Here is a 17,183-nt window from a genome sequence, read left to right as displayed (position 1 = left end):
ATCAGAGAGAAAAAAAAAATAAATAAAAAAAAAATTTGAGCAGTTCTGTGTCTGCTCAGAAAAACAGATTTCCTGTGAAGAGAGACTGCAAAACCTGGTGGCTGCAGGGGGCTATTCCTTCCCTCTGCCCCAGCTCAGGGGTGCAACATCCATGCACACACTCAGCCCATCTTTGGCAAGTTCCCCTCTGCCCCTCTGGATTTATGAGGCTGCTTTCCAGCCCTGAAGTTTTTTTCATTCACATCCAGTTAAATCAGGTGTTTAGGATGGTTTTTTTACCCATATAAAACAGGTAATTCTATTCACTCAGCTCTTGCTGGTGGAACCCAAAGCTGAACGTGGGCTGGCTTCAGTTTAATTTTTTAATTATTTTACAAGGAGGGGAATCCAGAATCTCACCAATCATCACTCTGGGTTTATAAATTTTACAACCTGGGCATTTTAAATTCGCTTTCAAGTCTGCAAGGCTTCAGAGAACACTTCAATCACGTTCCTCTGCATTTCCCCAAAGCAAGGAAAGCAATGCCTGTTTGTCTGCCTTCCCCCAAGGAAAATTTAACTGTCACATCACAGGACTCCACAAAAACACCAGGGGAGGAAGAGCCAAAGAAATATTGAACCTCAGAGCTGTGGGTCAGACAGAGGGAGAGCAGCATCCTGATCCCTGAGGAGGACGAAGGATGGAGAGGAAGCAGCACAGGGAACAAATCCTGGAAGTGCCAACACAAACCTGCAGCTCCTGGTGAGCAGAGCAAGAGCCAAAGTGCAAGGAAAAGAGAATTTCATGAGCACAACGTGCAGGGATGCCACCCACTGGATCAGGTCACTGAGACAGCAGAGTTATTCCCAGAGATATTAAATATTCCCCTACACACAGCCAGCCCAGCTCATCTGGCAGATTGAGCCTTCAAAAAGAGCCTAAAGCCAGCAAAAAATACTCTTGGCTTTGGGTAAAATGACAAAACAAAGACACTCAAGCCTCAAATCACATCAGAGTCCCACATCCCTTTCTCCCTGCAAAGGAACAGATTCTGCCCACGCTGCCAAAATCACCAGGAACGATGAAAACGCAATGAGGCTTCATCTCCCATCAATAAATTCATTTATTTTTCTATAGAGGCTCCCCCCCACCCCAGCAGCTGTATGCTAATTCCCCCTCAGCACTGCATTATTATCAATTGGAACAGATGTTGCAGCCACTCCAAAATCTGGAGGTTACAAAAACTATTAACCTAAGCTGGGCTGAGGAGGAGGGAACAGCTCAGCCACTGGTCCCAGCCAGGCTTTGCTGCCCCTGCTCCAGCTCAGCATCCACAGCAATAATGGGATCCCAAACTAATCCACAAAAATGCCCCCAAATCTCAGAAAATCAATTTAAAGAGATGAAGGGAGATGCTGTGAGTTACAAACTTGCTCCAAAAACTCGGGGAAATTAGCTCCAAGATCCCCATGGGTTTGTAGCTGGGCACAAACGTGGATGCAATCAGCTATTTGGGGTTTTTTTGGTGTTTTTGATGGGGGTGTGTGCAAACAAAGTCATTTCAACCCCAGATAAATCCAACTGCAAAAGGTTTAGCATTCCCCACGGAGTTGCTTTCTCCAGAGCAGCCCAGTGTGGCTCTGGAGTAATTAATGCCAGAATCTATTTATGACCTTTGAATAAATTGTTCTTTTCTGAAGGGAAAGCTGTTAAACACGTTAACAAATATAATTAAGAGGGAAGGGGGGGGATGACAAAAATCTGGAATTAAATCTCTGCTAATTAGAAATGCTTCTTGCAACAACCTGGCTAAAACCCACTCAGGCAGATACTGTGGCTTCATTACCCTTCCTGAGATAACCCAGCTGTCAATACAAGCAAAATTAACTTCTAACCTGTGTCACCTCTAAGGAAATAAAATAAATTCAGGTGTGGGGAGAGCTTGGTGAGGTGCACCTGAACATGCTGAGGGTGGAAAATGCAGCAAGGGAGAAGCAAAAGGTTTGTCTGGCCTCTCACCCAAGGAACAGGTTTGGCTGCTCAGGGTATCTGACCACGTTTTCTGCATCTCACAGAAGTTCTCAGCAGTGAGACTCTGATTGCATCACTCCCCAAGTGGCCAAAGCAATAAAAGGTGGGGAACCCCTTGGAAGTGTCCTTGCTCCATCAGGGTGAACATCCCAAACCCAAAAGTGATGGCTGAGGAAGAGTTAAAACGAGGTAACAAATCTGTGATGCCACCTGGAAACCCACCCAGGGATGATTCACATCTGCCAAGATCCCAGATGGAACTTTTAATGATTTCAGCTTTAATGATTTCAGAAAGCCCTTCAAAAACTCCACTTTGCTGCAGAAATATTTCTGCTGGAGCAACAGCCACTCCTAAATCCCCAGGGGTTGCCCAGACACAAAGCTGGGGGATGCTCAGTGGATCAGCCATGTGGAGGGATGCACAAGGGAACTTTCCTGGGAATACCCAGCTCAGCAAACCTCACACTCACCCCAAAAATTCACCTTTTTAGAGGCAGCCCCACACCCCCAGCCTTCCTGCTGAGCTGTCTCCATGCCCCCAACCCCTTGACAACACCAAGCTTTTAATTTGGCAGCTTGAAAACTTAAAAAAATTCTCCAAACCCAGAGCTCTGCCATCACCTGGGCTCTGCCCCAAGGCATTTACACCCTGCAATGGAGCATCTGCTGCCCCAGGGCCACCAAGGGAGCCCCAGGGCCACTCTGGGCTGAGCAGCTGCTGCTCCAGCAGCAATTCCCACAGAACAGCCCCAAACCCTGCAGCAGCAGCAGGAAAATAAAGATACAGAAGCTGATCTATAAAGGGAAAAGAAAAAAAAAAAAATCATAAAACTCTTCTGCTGGGTTTACTAGGAAATTTTCTGTTTTATTTTCTGTTTAAAGCCACAATTCTCCCATAGCTGTGGGAGGAAAAGTCTTGTCTCTTTTTTTTTTTTTTCTTTTTTTTTTTTTTTTGTCTCCTCCCCTCTCCAAGGCTCACCAGTGATTTTCTTGGAAGATCACTCACATGAGAAAGTGCTTCCCATAAACACAAAGGGTCTGGATGTGCACACAAGCCTGTCCCAGTGCTGTGCACATTTCCTGTCCTGGGGCCATGCCACTCAGCCTGGGATTTCCAGGCTTTAACACACACCAGCTCTTAAAGAAATACAGTTTTATTTACATACAAATATATTTATATGTTTTACACATTGATCTCTATCCTATATTTTATATAAAAATAAATAATTATATATTTATTCCATCACAGACCTATCTCTCACTCTCATTCCTCAGGAGCAAGGCTCTGCTTTAGGAAAAAACCTAAATCCTGCATGAACCTGAGTGCTCTGAGAGCATCCCAAATTCTGACAAACCCAGAGGAGCCACACAACTCATCCTGGAAAGCAAAACCAGCCAAACCATCTCCCTGGGCAGGGACACAGACCCTGCCATGGGTTTTCCTGCCTCAGCCTTGTCCCAGAGCACAGACACTCCCTGCTCCCAGCCTGGCTGATATTTGTTTTCCAGGCTCTGAGTGCCCTGAGCTCTGTGGATTTCACAGATAATTCTGTGTTTGCAGCACTGAGCACAAATCACTCCTCCTGCTCCTCCCCTTCCCCAGCCACAAACCTCCTCTGTTCCCTCCTCAGCCCCCTTCAAATACCAGATGTTCCATTTAGCTGTAAACCACCATAAAACACAACAAAAAGATATGAATGCTACAAAAGGGCCAATTTACTCCCCCCTCCATTCAGTGTTAAAGCAAATGCTGCAAGAGAAAAAGCAAATTTCCTCTATGGGAACCTTTTAACCTTCCCCCTCTCCTCATTTACCAAATCCTGGTGGTTTGGGGGTCAAAGCAAGGCCCCAGTGGGGGGCTCATGGTCCCTGCTGGAGCAGCAAGCACAGCCCAGAGGGGCACAAACCCTTCCCAAACTCCACTGCCAGCACATCCAAAGGGAGCTGGCAGCATCCCCTGTGCCAAAGCAGCTCCAGCACCTGCACGGCTGGGAGAGATGGTCCAGCAAGCCTGGAAAATGCAATCCAGCATGTGAGGAGCCCAGAGGCATCAGGGGGAGTAAAATGTGATTTACTGGTGGCTCTGCAGTGCATGGACTGCAGGGATGCAGGATGTGAGTCAGGCTGGTGCCTTTCCAAGGAGGCAGAGGAGGATCTCCCAGCTGAGTCCTGGCTGTCCAGACAGAGCAGGATTGCAAAACAGGAACTGACTGCACATCACCTCTCTGGGCAGAGCAGGGGCAGGGGCAGCACACCCTCTGTCCTGGGCAGGAAGGGCTGGCAGCTCGGACACCAGGGTGGAACAACTGCCTGGGGACTCCTGAAAAGGGATCCAAAGATGTCCAAACAGATCCAAGGAGTGTCCAAGAATTTATTCTGCAGGACTTGTTATGCAAGGCTGGGAAATGTGATGGCCAAGCTCCTGCTCTGCAAGGACCTTCCTGAAGATAACTGGTTTTGTTTCAGAGCCTCCACAGACCAGCAAACTGATCCACCTGCACCTGTTATTTTTATAATTCCTTCTACAGTGGAGCCCTTGTGGTTTTAGGTAGAGCATAAACATCCTCTGACACAGGAGATACAAACCCTAAAAATCCCTTTCAGGTTTGGGCATCTTAGCTAAACCTTGCTGTTCACACAGACTAGACTCCAGGGCTGGGCTAGTCCAGGGTGCCAGACAAACACTCCCAGAAGCACAAAATGTGCAGGGAAAAATCAAATCACAGCCACAGGGCTCAGCAAAGTCACAAAGCCCAGGAATGAGACACCTGCAGAGCAGCACAGGTTTGTTCTGTACAAAGTTCTGGCTGTGTTTGTCACCTCCCCCTGCACCAGCAGCAGCAGGAAGGAGAGCCCAGCCCTGCCTGTCCATCCCCTGCACATCTGGGAGGCTCCAGAGGGTGGAGGGCAGGGAATGGCTGCACCAGAGTTGTATCATGGGGTGAAGCACAGCCAAAGAAAATGCAAAGCAAGGAGGAAAAGTCACTGGTGGGAGAAACAGATTTTCTCCAGGTGTGTTTTTGAACAAAAATACAAAAGTAATTTCATCAGTGCTGAGCCTGCAGTTGTCAGAGGAATGGTGATGAAGGAAGGTCCCTCCCCTCCTGTAAGAGCACTGAGGTTTGGAACCAGCAGGTGAGGCTGGGCACTGCTGAGACACAAACTGCATCCCTGGGGCTCCTGCTGACAGCAGAGCTGGGGTGACACTGCAGGGACAGGGACAGGAGCCCAGGGCTGGAGGATGCTGCAGGGACAGCTGGGCAGACAGATGGACTCAGCATTAACAGGACAGGGTCACCCTGAGGGGCACTGAGCCCCCCTTGAGCTCTGAGGAGCTCTGCTGCTGCTGCAGGAGCAGCCACGAGATTGTTTCAGGATCTCTGGGACTCCCAAGGAACAAACTGATGCTGAGAGTGGTGTGAGGAAACAAAAATTTATTTTAAAAATGCTGCACAGCTCAAAGGGGGATCCATGGTTTAAAAATCAGCAGAGAGAGGCTTCAGTTCCTAGAGGTGTGGCCAAACTCACTGTATTTTCCAAATTAACTTCATTTTCCAAACTAACTGCATTTTCCAAGCTCCATCACCCCTGCATCCTCTCCAACCCAACGCAGGCACCTCACAGCCCTGCAGCCACTCATTCACCCAAATCAATGGGATCCTGACCCTCCCCAGCCCAGCTCTGTCCCAAAAATCCCCATTTGGGGTGCTGGGATTTTTGGGATGAGCACATTTGATCCATTTCCCAACACAGTGGAGAAGGGAAACAGCTCCAACGCTGGGGAAAAGCTTTGTCTCTTTAAGGAAAGACAAAGAAACAGATCAAAAATTTGCCCCCGGGTCAGTCTGGAACAACATTTCTGTCCCTGCCAAAACTCAGGCTCCAGCTGAGCTGAAGGAGAAGGGTTTGGGGTGGTGGGTGCCATCCCACCAGGCTGAGCTGGGGATGCTCAGCCCTCCCAGAACCCAGCCCAAATTCCCTCATTTCCCTCATTCCTCACCCAATTCCCTGCTCAGACCTGCCAAAAATCCTCCTGCTGTGCCCCGAGGCACCCCTGCTCCTGGAGATCACCCCATCCCCACCGAGCATTTTTTACACCTCATCAAGGATGCAGCTTCCCAACCTGACCAAGCTTGAAAAAAAAAAAAAATAAAAAATAAAAAAAAATCGCCTTTTCTTTTCTTTAAATTAATTTTTTTTCTTTAATTTGTGTTTTCAAAGGCATCTATTCATTCAAGAGCCTGTTGCTGGTAGGTGTTTAATTCAGGTATTTAGCTCTCATCCATCATTTAAGAGAGTGGGAAAAAAAAAATAAAATAAAAAAGTTTTCACTGCTTTTCAGGCTGCTTGGCACAACCCTCAGCATCCATCCACCACTCTCCACCTTCTGCTGCCCCTCCAGAATATTGATGAGCCTTCAGCTGCAGGTTCCTCGGGTCCTTCAGCCTCAGAGAGGCTCCTGCCCGTGCTGAGAGCAGTTTTGGGGTCTGGGCAGCAGAGTGGGAGCAGCTCCTGCTCTGCAGGGAGCTCACGAGCCTGGCTGGACACACAGAGCACCTTTTTTCCCTCTGTGAGGCTCAGCACATCCAAACGGGAAGTCAGTGAGACACAGTAAACAGGGAGATGTAAGGAGGACGTTTTTCACAGCTTTTTTTTTTTTTTTTTTTTGGAACAGAGCTCACTTTCAAAAAGCAGAGAGTAAATAAAGCCAGAGGAGCTGAGCAGGGTAAATCAGACTTTACTCAAAGAGCCCACCCAACCAGCTCTGATAGTACAGAATTTATTTAACTTGATAATACTGAATTTATTTAACTACTATCATGGCATATGGAAGCAATTACAAGCACTGGAGCTATAAACCCTTCAAGTGGCACGTTAAAACCCCCAAAGCCTGCTGAGTAATTACCTGCACCAAACCCTCCAGCCTGCCCCCATCACCCTGGACCTGGGGAGAGGCTCCAAGCCACCTGCTCCACAGCAAACCAGCACCCACCTCACCAATAAACAGGGTTTTGATGGTAAATGAAATAAAAACAACAGGGCAGGAGGCATCTGAGAGCTGGGGGAGGTGTGGGGCTTGCAGCCATCTATCCTGGTGTCATTTGTCTGCCTGGCTCCTTCATAAGAGCAGAGCAGAGCTCTGGGCAGCCCAGCCTTGCTCCAATTATGTTTTCTGCCTCTCATCAGCCCCCAGGGCCCCAGTCAAACCTCCAGGCGCTGCAGGGAGGGGTGGATTCCCTCTGGAGAGATGTCAATGTGCTTCAAAACAAGAATCCTTAATGAGCTGGCCATTAGTGCTGTGCATTCATCCTTCCCTGCTTCATCTGGAGGAAATAAAGATATTTAGCAGTGTCCAGAGCAGCTTTGAGCAGAGGTGATGTCTGGGGGAGTCTTGATGTTAAATCACATCACACCAGCTTCGTGCAGGCACCAATTTCCAGCTCTCAACACACAGAGATTGCTCAGCCAGCAATCAGGACAGGCAGTGGGGCAGGATTTGGGGGTTATTGTTCTTTCTCAGCTGTTCTCCACTGAATTAACCCATTTTCCTTCAGCTACAGAGACTGGGAGCAGAAATTCCCTCCACAGCATCCCCAGGAGGCTGAACCACCAGAGGAGGGACAGGGATCTGGAGCTCTGCAAGAAATTCCCAGTTTTCCTGGATAATTCCTGATCAACTCCCACTCTTGCAAAGGTGTCTGGCACAGCTGATGCTGCCTGAGAGGGAGCAGCCTGCAGCAGGCTTCCCAACCAGCCTCCAAACACATCCAAGGCCCTGTCAGCAAGGATTAATTTTATCTAAGACAAATGCCAAATAAAAAAAGGAAAACCTCACAAAACTCACAGCACCAAATATCAACCTCACCCAAGCATGCAGGTGTTTTATTGCACATATTTTCTATGCTGAAACACGAGTGTAAAGTCATTTAATTTGTATTTGACCAGAGATTGAATGAAATTAAGATTCAAATATAATTATTGATGAAAATGCAAAGCTTAAAGATCTCCATCTCACTCCCAAGAGCAGCTGTAGCACACAGTGACAGAGAATTGGAATTAGGAGGGGAATGGGGAGAGGTTTGGGGTTCTGGGATGGTTCTGGGGCAGGGAATGCAAACTGAGAGCTACCTGCAAATTCAGATGTGCTTTGCATCACACTCTCCCAGCTGGCTGGAAAATCACCCTGAGTGACACCCCAGAGATGCAATCACAGGAATCAATAAGCAAGGAGGGCAATCACCCCCAAGCCACTTCCCAGCTCTCTGAAACAGCCTCAGCAGCAAAAGCAAGCAGCAGAAATGAAGTTTTGCTCCAGGCTCATCACAGCTGCCCCAGCGTCCAGCAACTCTCAGCACAGAGCTGGGATTCAAGATTGTTTTTCCTGTTTATTTTCTTGGCCACTCTGGAAGTTCTTTGGGTCATCCCATCCTCCCAGGCACCCACAAACAGCAGATTTGGGTCTCTGGAGCTGAACATGAAAATAAAGCAGATTTCAGATTGCAACCTATCGGGGTGATTTGCTTCTTTTATATTTAATTAAGCATCATGTATTAAACTGCTGTGTGGTCTGGCCTCTCTGTGCACAAGTTCAGGGAGGTTTTATGAGGCTGGGGAGACTTTTGGAGGGCAGGGACACCAAGTCCTCTCCCCACAGCAGGAGCACCAGTCCCTGCACCCTCCCTGTGCTGCCAACCTCGCCTCGCAGCACACGTCAAGGAAAAACAAATCAGTGGGGAAAGGGATTAAAAAAAACCCACACAAGTGCCTGGATCTTAAAGTGTTTCTCTGCAGAGATGTGATTTCACCTGTGGCCTTTGAAACGCTGCTCACCTCAGGCAAAAAATCTGTTTTTCATCACACACCTGCACAGCCCCACTTAATTCAGCAGGAAAGGTGGGTGACAGAATATTCTGAGTATTACTGGGTGTTTCAAGTCTAGCACAAGTGTCTTGTCCCCTGGCATTTTACCTGATTAATAACAAAAGGAGCTCTCTAGTGAGGCAGACAGCTGGTTAGCCAGTCCAGCCAGGCAGGCAAAATGTGCATCTATCATTAAAAACCACCTCTGAAGTTCCTTAGTTCACACATCCCTACCTCCTGTCTGAGCACATCACAGCTGGCTCACAAGAGCTGGATTCCTGCAATTGAAATTTGGTCCAGAGATGCTGAACTGCTCCCCCAGAGCCACAGCAGGGCTGGGCCATCCCAGGGGTGTTTGTCCCCTCTGTGGCAGGGCTCAGCTCCTTCCTCCCCATCACCTCCCTGGGCTGCCAGTGCAGTAAAAGGTGCCTTTAACCACCCAGGGCAGAAGGCAAATTCCCAAACCCAGGGGTTACCAAAAGAGCACCAAACATACCAAATATAAAGGCTGACCCCAGAGTGGTTTGGGTCCCATCCTGGCTGAGGCACCAGCTGAGTCTCACCAGAGCATCCACTCCCATAGCAGGTGATGCTCTGCAGGTCCTGTGGGCTCAGCTCTGTGCTGCTCCCCTTTAAGGATCTGATTTTCAGAGAAAGGGCCACCAAACCCATCCCAGTCAATCCCCTGAAGCTGTGAAAGCAGCCAGGTGGGATAAGCAGAAAGCAATTTTATTAAAGACAGCAGGGCTGTGAACTCTCCTCTCCAACCAGCAAACACCTGCCTTGGCAAGGGCAGCAAGAGCCTCCTCTCCAAACCACCCCAGATCCTCCCTGGATCACAGAAAAACTGAGTTTAAGTTAGAAAAACCCTCTAAGGTCGAGTCCAACCAATAACCCAGCACTGCCAAATCTGCCACTAAACCACGTCCCCAAGTGCCACATTTTAAACCCATTCTGAACTCCCCACACGGGCAACTAGCACACCAAAATGAGCTTTGCAGGATTACAGATTCCCTTCAGAAAACCCCAAACACAGTGTGCCATTCTCAGCACGTTCTAGGAAAGCTCCAGCCCTCCCCATCCCCAGCTCCTGCATGGCAGTTTATATTTGGAAACATCAGCCCGAGCGGAATCAGTTCATAGCCTGGAGAGCCAAGAGGAAATCTCCCAGCATTGTTCCACCCTGGGAAGAGGCATCGGGACGTGTTGTTATTTACTCAGGGCTGGGGATTCCCATCCCGGTGCTTCAAGGACATCCTCACAGCACCCTCTGCTCCCCAAAGAAGGGCTCCAGATCTGGGAGCTCACCCAGCAGCCACCCCAGCACACGAGGTTGAGCCTTGCTGGGTGAAGGGGACGAACAGCTGGGAAAAAAACCATTGTCCTGAAAGGGAATTCCAGTGGAAAAAGGGAGAGGGATTTGCTCTGACAGCACAGAACACAGCTCCTGTGGCCACTGGAGGTTATTTATCCTAGAAGGTTTCAGCGAAGTTAAACACATGAAGTTTCCCTTCAATTTCACCACTAGAACCTGCTGTTCGAAAATAAAAGCCAACACTCTGCAATTGACTCCTCAACACAGGGGCTGCCGGCGGGCAGGGCACAAAGCCCCGTTTCGTTTGTTTCTAAATGATTTCACTTCCCCATTCCCATGCAAATACCTGCAGCTCAGCTTGCAAAAACACCAGCGGAGCACTCAGACCCAAAACAACCTGAGCTGATTTTACTTCTTTATTTTATTTTTTTTCCCGTTTGTTTAAGCCTCCTTCCACCAAACCAGCCAGGAATTGGAAACACTTCCAAGGATAGATGGGAGGGACACGATGAGAGCGGGGCAGAGGGCAGGGCAAGGGGTGCGATTGGGGTCCCTGACCTGAGCCCCCATCACCTGGAGCAGAGCGGGGATGCAGCACCGGGGCTCGGGCACTGCACCGGCCTCGCTCCCTGCCCGGCCAGCACCAGAGGTTCGTGTGTTTTCATGAGTTTATTCATTTATTTTGCTTTGAGTCTTCCCAGCCAAAGTTTCGTCCCGGCGCCCGCTCCTCCCGCACATCTCAGACGAAGCAGCGCCTCCATGAAAACCCCGAATAATCCCATCTCCTCCTCTTAGCCCTGTTATTTGCTTTTGTTTCGCCATGACTGTAAACACAAGGGGGATGTTTCCCTCCTTCCCGAGGTGTTCTCTCCTGTCCCGTGCGGCCGCGGCTCCCCCGGCGCTGAACCAGGGAGAAACCGGTGGGGGGATAAAGGCTGGGAGGGGCTGCCGGGTATCCAGGGGGTGAAACAGACGGTATCACATCGCATCCCATCCCATCCCACCAAGTTGTGCGACAGCAGCCGCCGCATCCATGGATCCAGGCGCTCCTGGGGGTTCCCCACGTAGCCACCCCCTCCATCATCGCTCCCGTCCTACCTGGGACATCTGCGGCCTGAAGTTGATGTCCTTGAGGTCGATGGAGCCGGGGGAGAGGTTGTGCAGCAGCTGGCACAGCAGCACCCCGTCCCGCAGCGCCTGCGCCAGGTCGAAGACCACGGCCGAGGGCCAGACCACCCGGTGGTTCGGGGGCAAAACTTTGCAGTCGATCAGCCAGCGGCCGCACTGCCGCCACTCCTCCATGGCCGCGCTCTGCTCTCTCTCTCCCCTTCCTCTTCCTCCTCCTCCTCCTCCTGCTGCGCTCAGGGGCCGCGGGCAGCTGCCCGAGGGGCCGCTGTGCTGGGCGGCTCCGCGCTAGCGCCGCGCTCCATCGCCGCCCGAGAGCATCGCTCCGCGCCGGGGCTCCGGCCGGCAGCAGGAGGAGGAGGAGGAAGAGGAGGAGGAGGAGGAGGAAGGAGGGCGGCGCGGAGTTTTCCGGCGGAGGGCTGCCCCTGCCCCCGCTGCGGCCCCACCGCCTCGGTCGGGGCTAGGCGCGCCGCATCCTCCGCGAACAAAGCGGCGGACGGACGGACGGACAGACGGACGGACACGGCGGGGCCGCCCCCTCCCCGCACACAACTCCGTGGCGGTGCCCTGTGGAAACTTGCCCGGCTGGGGGACCCCACCTGCCCGGGAGCCGGGGAGCAGCCGCGGGTGCGAGTTTTGTCGCCGCCCGGGCAGGAGCAGCCCCCGTTCCGCCCCCGCTCCGCCCCGCCGCCCCTTTGTCTGCGGAGCCGGGGCTGCCGGCGGGGGCGGGGGGCGCTTCGCCTCGCTTTGCCTCGCAGCTCGCTTTTTCCCCCTGTATTTTTTCCTTCCCCCCGTCTCCTTTTTTTATTTTTCCTGATTTTCTTCTTTTTTTCTTTTTTTTTTTTTTTCCTTTTCTCCTGTTTTTTTTTTTTTTTTTTTTTTTTTTTGATCCTTTCCTCCCCCCCACTCCGTTGTCCCTCCCAGCGCTGCCGCTCCTCTCCCTGTTCCGGGAAAGCCGCCGGAGCCCCGGTGCTGCTTCGCTGTCCCCGCTGGCAGAGCCCCCACCGCATTTTTTGGGGGTCCCCCCTCCCCAGGGCTGTGGCAGGAGCGGTCCCGGGGCCGCACACACACACACAGACCCCGCTTTGTCTGAGCTCCCACTCGTCATCATCCCGTGTTTGGGCTGCAAATACTGCAGGGGAGATGTTTAACCCAAACAAGCGATCGCGTTCCTTGACTTTCAAACGGGAGGACAACTCCTATAATTAATTACCAGTGTATTTATTAAAAACCTCGACTCTCAGGCATTAACTCCTTGGCAGCAAACTCTTGAAAAATCTCTAATTTTCACCGGTGGCTTCCTTCCAAATCAGCGCGGCTTAGAACAGCCTCTTTTCAAATCTGGTCTGAGTTTTCTTGCGAGATCCTCTCCCCAGAGTTTGCCGATTAATTTCCAGCCCGGCTTTCCAGATAGCCAAAACCGGAAGCCGGGACTGGGACGAAGGGAAGCTATTAACCTGGATGTCAAACAAATGCAACACTAATCTCTTCCAAATGGAGCCAAGCGGAGATAAAGGAGAAAAAGCAACTCTAGCGCCATGATCCTTCATTTTCAATCTAGGAAGGAGGATCTCTCCGAAGAACAGAAAACAATTGTTTCATATTCCAAGGAAAGTTTGGGTTGTTTTTGGTTTTTTTTTCAAGAAGAAATCCTTTCATGGCGAGGCGCTGGCTGTGCCCCTGGGCCAGGGCAGGGTGTGAACAGTGCGATCCGAGAGCGAGCAGCATCCACACGCTCCAGCCTCACCATCGGAGCTGCGCCCTGCCCTGGGAGAATCCAGATCTCAGCCCACGCTCCCCGTACCCTGAGGAGCTGCTTTCTCAGAATGATTTTCTTGATCTTTTAGCTCTTCACGAAGCGTTTCTGCCCTCCACCAGCACCCATGGGCAGGAATCACGAGGCTGCCGAAGGCAGTGAAGTCGTGCCAGGGATAATTTTGGTCGGCTCAGTACCAGCCTGCCGCGTGAGGTCAGGTCTGTAGGTAGATGACAACAGAGGAGTTTATTATATGTGCATAATTAAAGCTGCGAGCCGCAGCCTGGCGTTTTTACTGAGTAATAAAAAGCGTTCTTGGCCCTTGGACACTTGGGAACAATCCCTGCAGCTGCAGAGCCAGGCTCTGCGTGGGAGGTGTTGGAGCAAGTCCGCTCCTCGCCTACCTCTGCAGCAAGCCAAAGCGCTGATGGCAGAGGTACTTCTGAGAGCAGGAAAAACAAAAACAACCGAAACCTGCGCAGCCAGGCTCAGGAAGAGCTCGGATCCAGCACACGCCGCTGAGCTGTGAGCTCCACATTGTTCAAACTGTCCTGCAAGGGGATGGCGGCTGTGGAGAGGAACCAGATGCTGTTTTCAAGGTGGACCTAAAGCTGTAAAACGGAGCTTGAATAAATTAAAGAGGCCGGATTTTGTGCTGGAGCTGCTGCTTTTGGCACTGCTGGGAATGACAGCCAGGGAATGCCAGGCACCCAGGGAATGCCAGCCGGGCAGGACAGAGCTGACACCACCCTCTGCTGGGCACCAGCGTGCAGCTTCTCTCCGCTCCCGGACTTTGCTCCTTGTTCTTTTGTTTCAGCTCCCCGCTCGAGATAAGCCCGAGAGGCGGCTGGATGCACCGGGAAGGTGCTGCCGAGAGGGAACGTTTGTGCTTTTTCACCCTCGAATGTCTCGGTGTGTGCAGACGAGGAGCCCGGCGGGCAGATCCCATAGCTCGGGCCCCGAATGCACAGGGAATGCGAGGGGGACCTGGCTGGGGAAGTGGTGGCGGTTTGGGGATGTCACAGATGGATGGGGACATCCCAGTCCGGCATGGAATAGACAAAACGGAAGGAAGGAAGGAAGGAAGGAAGGAAGGAAGGAAGGAAGGAAGGAAGGAAGGAAGGAAGGAAGGAAGGAAGGAAGGAAGGAAATAAATTAAATGCACTAACATATATGAGAACACCGCACCTTACAAATCAACCCCGAAATACCAAGAAAGGTGCATTTTCTGCAATGCAATGCAGAGTTTGCTGTCACTCTAGGGTTCTCTACGTGCAGAGAAGCAGCCACAGTGCAGCGCCTCTGAAAATATCCCTTAAACACCAGAGCCACACCGCCAGGAAATCCTTTCCCAGCCAGGCGGTGTCTGTGGATTGCCATTGCCACCTTCTGGATTAGTCCAAGCGTGCAGCAGCCGGTCCCGGAGCCCTGCTGGCTGCCGGGGCCGTGTCCCCAGCTGGAGCCAGGGTCCCCAGAGCAGGAGCCGGCCCGGCTGCTGGCACGGCAGCTGTCACACAGCCTACGTGCCATTTGCAGCACGCCCTTCGATTTTGTGATCTCCTTTCAGCGACTATTTTAGGAAATCTGTGCAAGCCGCAGCTCGGCAAACCCGCTGCTCGATTGTGGGGGAAATCACAGGGCCACCAAAGCGTTCAGCTGCTGGGTACAGACAATCATGCTCTGTCTGGCTCATCACACACCTGATCTACCTGCCCGGACAAGGTGCACCCCGCCACAATCACGGCAATTTTCCTCCTGCAGCGCTACCAGCAGAGCTCCTGTCCCCGCAGGAGCTGCCCAGGGAGGGAACTGCCTGTCACCGCGGAAAGGAGCAGGAAAATTCAACTGGCACAGCTCCCTGGCAGGAGGGACGAGCTGGATTCTCCTCCTGGAGCGCTCAGCCACGGGTGCTCTTTGTTTAACCTGGAGTTAAGTGTAACTCCACCGGTAAAGAATTCTGACCCCAGCACCGAGCAGGTGGAGCTGGCACCTCCCTGGGCATTTCCCTGTGGAAGAGCCTCATTTTGGGATGCCCCAGCTGTGCTGAATACCAGCAAGCAGCAGTTAGCAGCTCCCAGCGCCATCCCTGCGCTGCTGGGATATCACTAATTAAAGCATCCTCACCGAGCTCCACCCCAAAACCAGACAGACCTGGAGTGTTCACAGCACCGGGGGGAAAGCCCGAGGCAGCGGGGGGACAGCAAAGCAGAGATCTCCTCGGAGGAAGGTGGAGAGGAACAAACATTGGCTGAGTAGCAGCTGGATTTCAGCTCATCCATCCACTGCTGCTGCATCCACGGTTTTTGGGAGGGGTCCCGACTCAAGGGACTCGCAGCAAGGGTGTCTGGAGGGCTCAGACAGGTGGTGGCTGTTGGAGCTTGGCAGGTTCCAGTCCTTCTCCTTGCCCCCTCTAGGCAGCACCCACCCCCCTTTACTAACTTCTGTTAATTTGAGAGACAGGAATTTTAAATTTTACAGACAAGACCAAGAGAGCATTAAAAGACCCAAATCTTGTCCATGAAGGATTTTGCACTGTGTTCTGCAGCTTCCACGAGTGGGTCAGGGCTGGCTTCCCTGCACTAGTAGGAAGCATATTAAGCAGCAGAGAATAAATATTTCAATAGCGTGGTCATTCTTTTTTTTTTTTTTTTTTTTTTTTTTTTTTTCTTCCCTCTTCTTTGTGTTTGGCCCAAATCTCCTGGGAGCAGGGAATCGCAGCATGCCTTCCCTCTGACGGAAGCAAACCACAGCCTCCTGTTTGTGTCCGTGGAGGGCGAGCGGAACAAGGCGAGCAGCGCCTGGAGCGGCTCTGCTCGGATAAATGCATCGGGTCCTTCGCAGGAGATTAGATGGCGCTGCCTTCACAGCAGATAAGAAGATTGAGAGCTTAAATTTAGCATCATCAGGAAGAGAATAAGCCCTGCAGCTCTCTTCAAAACATATTTCGTACAGTGCTGGCCGGGGGGCAGCGGGATAAGGAGGCGCCGGGGCAGGCAGCGGTGCCGGGCTGAGGTCACGGAGGGGCTGGTCAGTCACACGGTGGGGGTGGCACGAGGCTGGCAGCGCGCAGGGATGTCCCCTGCCTGTCCCCACCCCACGGGTGGCGGCCACCGGGGAGCCCCAAGGGGTACAAAGGGTGCGGCACCTTCCCAGCACACACAGCCACCCACCAGAAGGGAGAGAGGGCAGGAAATCCCAGCCTGAGGCAGCCGGGAGAAGCCCCTGACGGTTTGGGAGAACTCCCCCAGTTCAGCCCCAGTGCTCCCAGTATGGGCTCAGCACACGCTGGGCTGGGTGTTTAAAACACTGCGCATCCAGAGCTGGGTGAAACCCACTGCGGGGGGCGTCACTGCCATCCCCGGACCCCAAATCCACCTTGGGGAACCCCACTGCCATAGTCCGGACCCACAAATCCACATTGGGGTGCTCCACTGCCATTCCCGGACCCACAAATCCACCTTGGGGTACCTCACTGCCATCCCCGGACCCCAAATCCATCTCAGGGTACCCCGCTGCCGTCTCCAATGTCCCCTGCACCCCCGGAGCTGTGCCATCTCCGATGCCCCCGCATCCCCTGATCTGTCCCATGCCCCCGTCCCCCGCGATCTGTCCCATCCCCTCTGTCCCCCCCGCTCTGTCCCGCTCCGGTCCCCCCCGCTCTGTCCCATCCCCTCTGTCCCCCCCGCTCTGTCCCGTTCCCGATCCCCCCCGCTCTGTCCCGCTCCCGGTCCCCCCGAGCTGTCCCATCCCCGATCCCCCCGCTCTGTCCCATGCCCCCGGTCCCCCCCGCTCTGTCCCATCCCCGATCCCCCCGCTCTGTCCCATGCACCCGGTCCCCCCCTCTCTGTCCCATCCCCGATCCCCCCGCTCTGTCCCATGCACCCGGTCCCCCCCTCTCTGTCCCATCCCCGATCCCCCCGCTCTGTCCCATGCCCCCGGTCCCCCCCGCTCTGTCCCGTTCCCGATCCCCCCCGCTCTGTCTCATCCCCGATCCCCCCGCTCTGTCCCATCCCCTCTGTCCCCCCCTCTCTGTCCCATCCCCTCTGTCCCCCCCGCTCTGTCCCGCTCCGGTCCCCCCGTGCCCCCGCCCCGGCCGTGGCTCCTCCCGAGCCGAG

At 52.7% G+C, this 17,183-nt stretch overlaps 1 protein-coding gene across 2 annotated transcripts in view; it reads right to left on the bottom strand.

The window, feature by feature from the left end:
• The window catches only part of VAV2 (vav guanine nucleotide exchange factor 2), a 117,056-nt gene extending 105,120 nt beyond the window's left edge, over positions 1–11,936 (bottom strand). For both annotated transcript variants that reach the window (XM_056505496.1, XM_056505495.1), the window contains exon 1: positions 11,286–11,936. In XM_056505496.1, coding sequence (XP_056361471.1) covers positions 11,286–11,489 — 204 coding nt within the window. In that variant the 5' untranslated portion in view covers positions 11,490–11,936. The remainder of the gene's footprint in view (positions 1–11,285) is intronic.
• Positions 11,937–17,183: the final 5,247 nt, after the last annotated feature.

Source organism: Oenanthe melanoleuca, chromosome 17 (genome assembly GCF_029582105.1).
Source record: "Oenanthe melanoleuca isolate GR-GAL-2019-014 chromosome 17, OMel1.0, whole genome shotgun sequence".
NCBI classification, from domain to species: domain Eukaryota; kingdom Metazoa; phylum Chordata; class Aves; order Passeriformes; family Muscicapidae; genus Oenanthe; species Oenanthe melanoleuca.
This window is presented reverse-complemented; position numbering and strand designations above follow the sequence as displayed.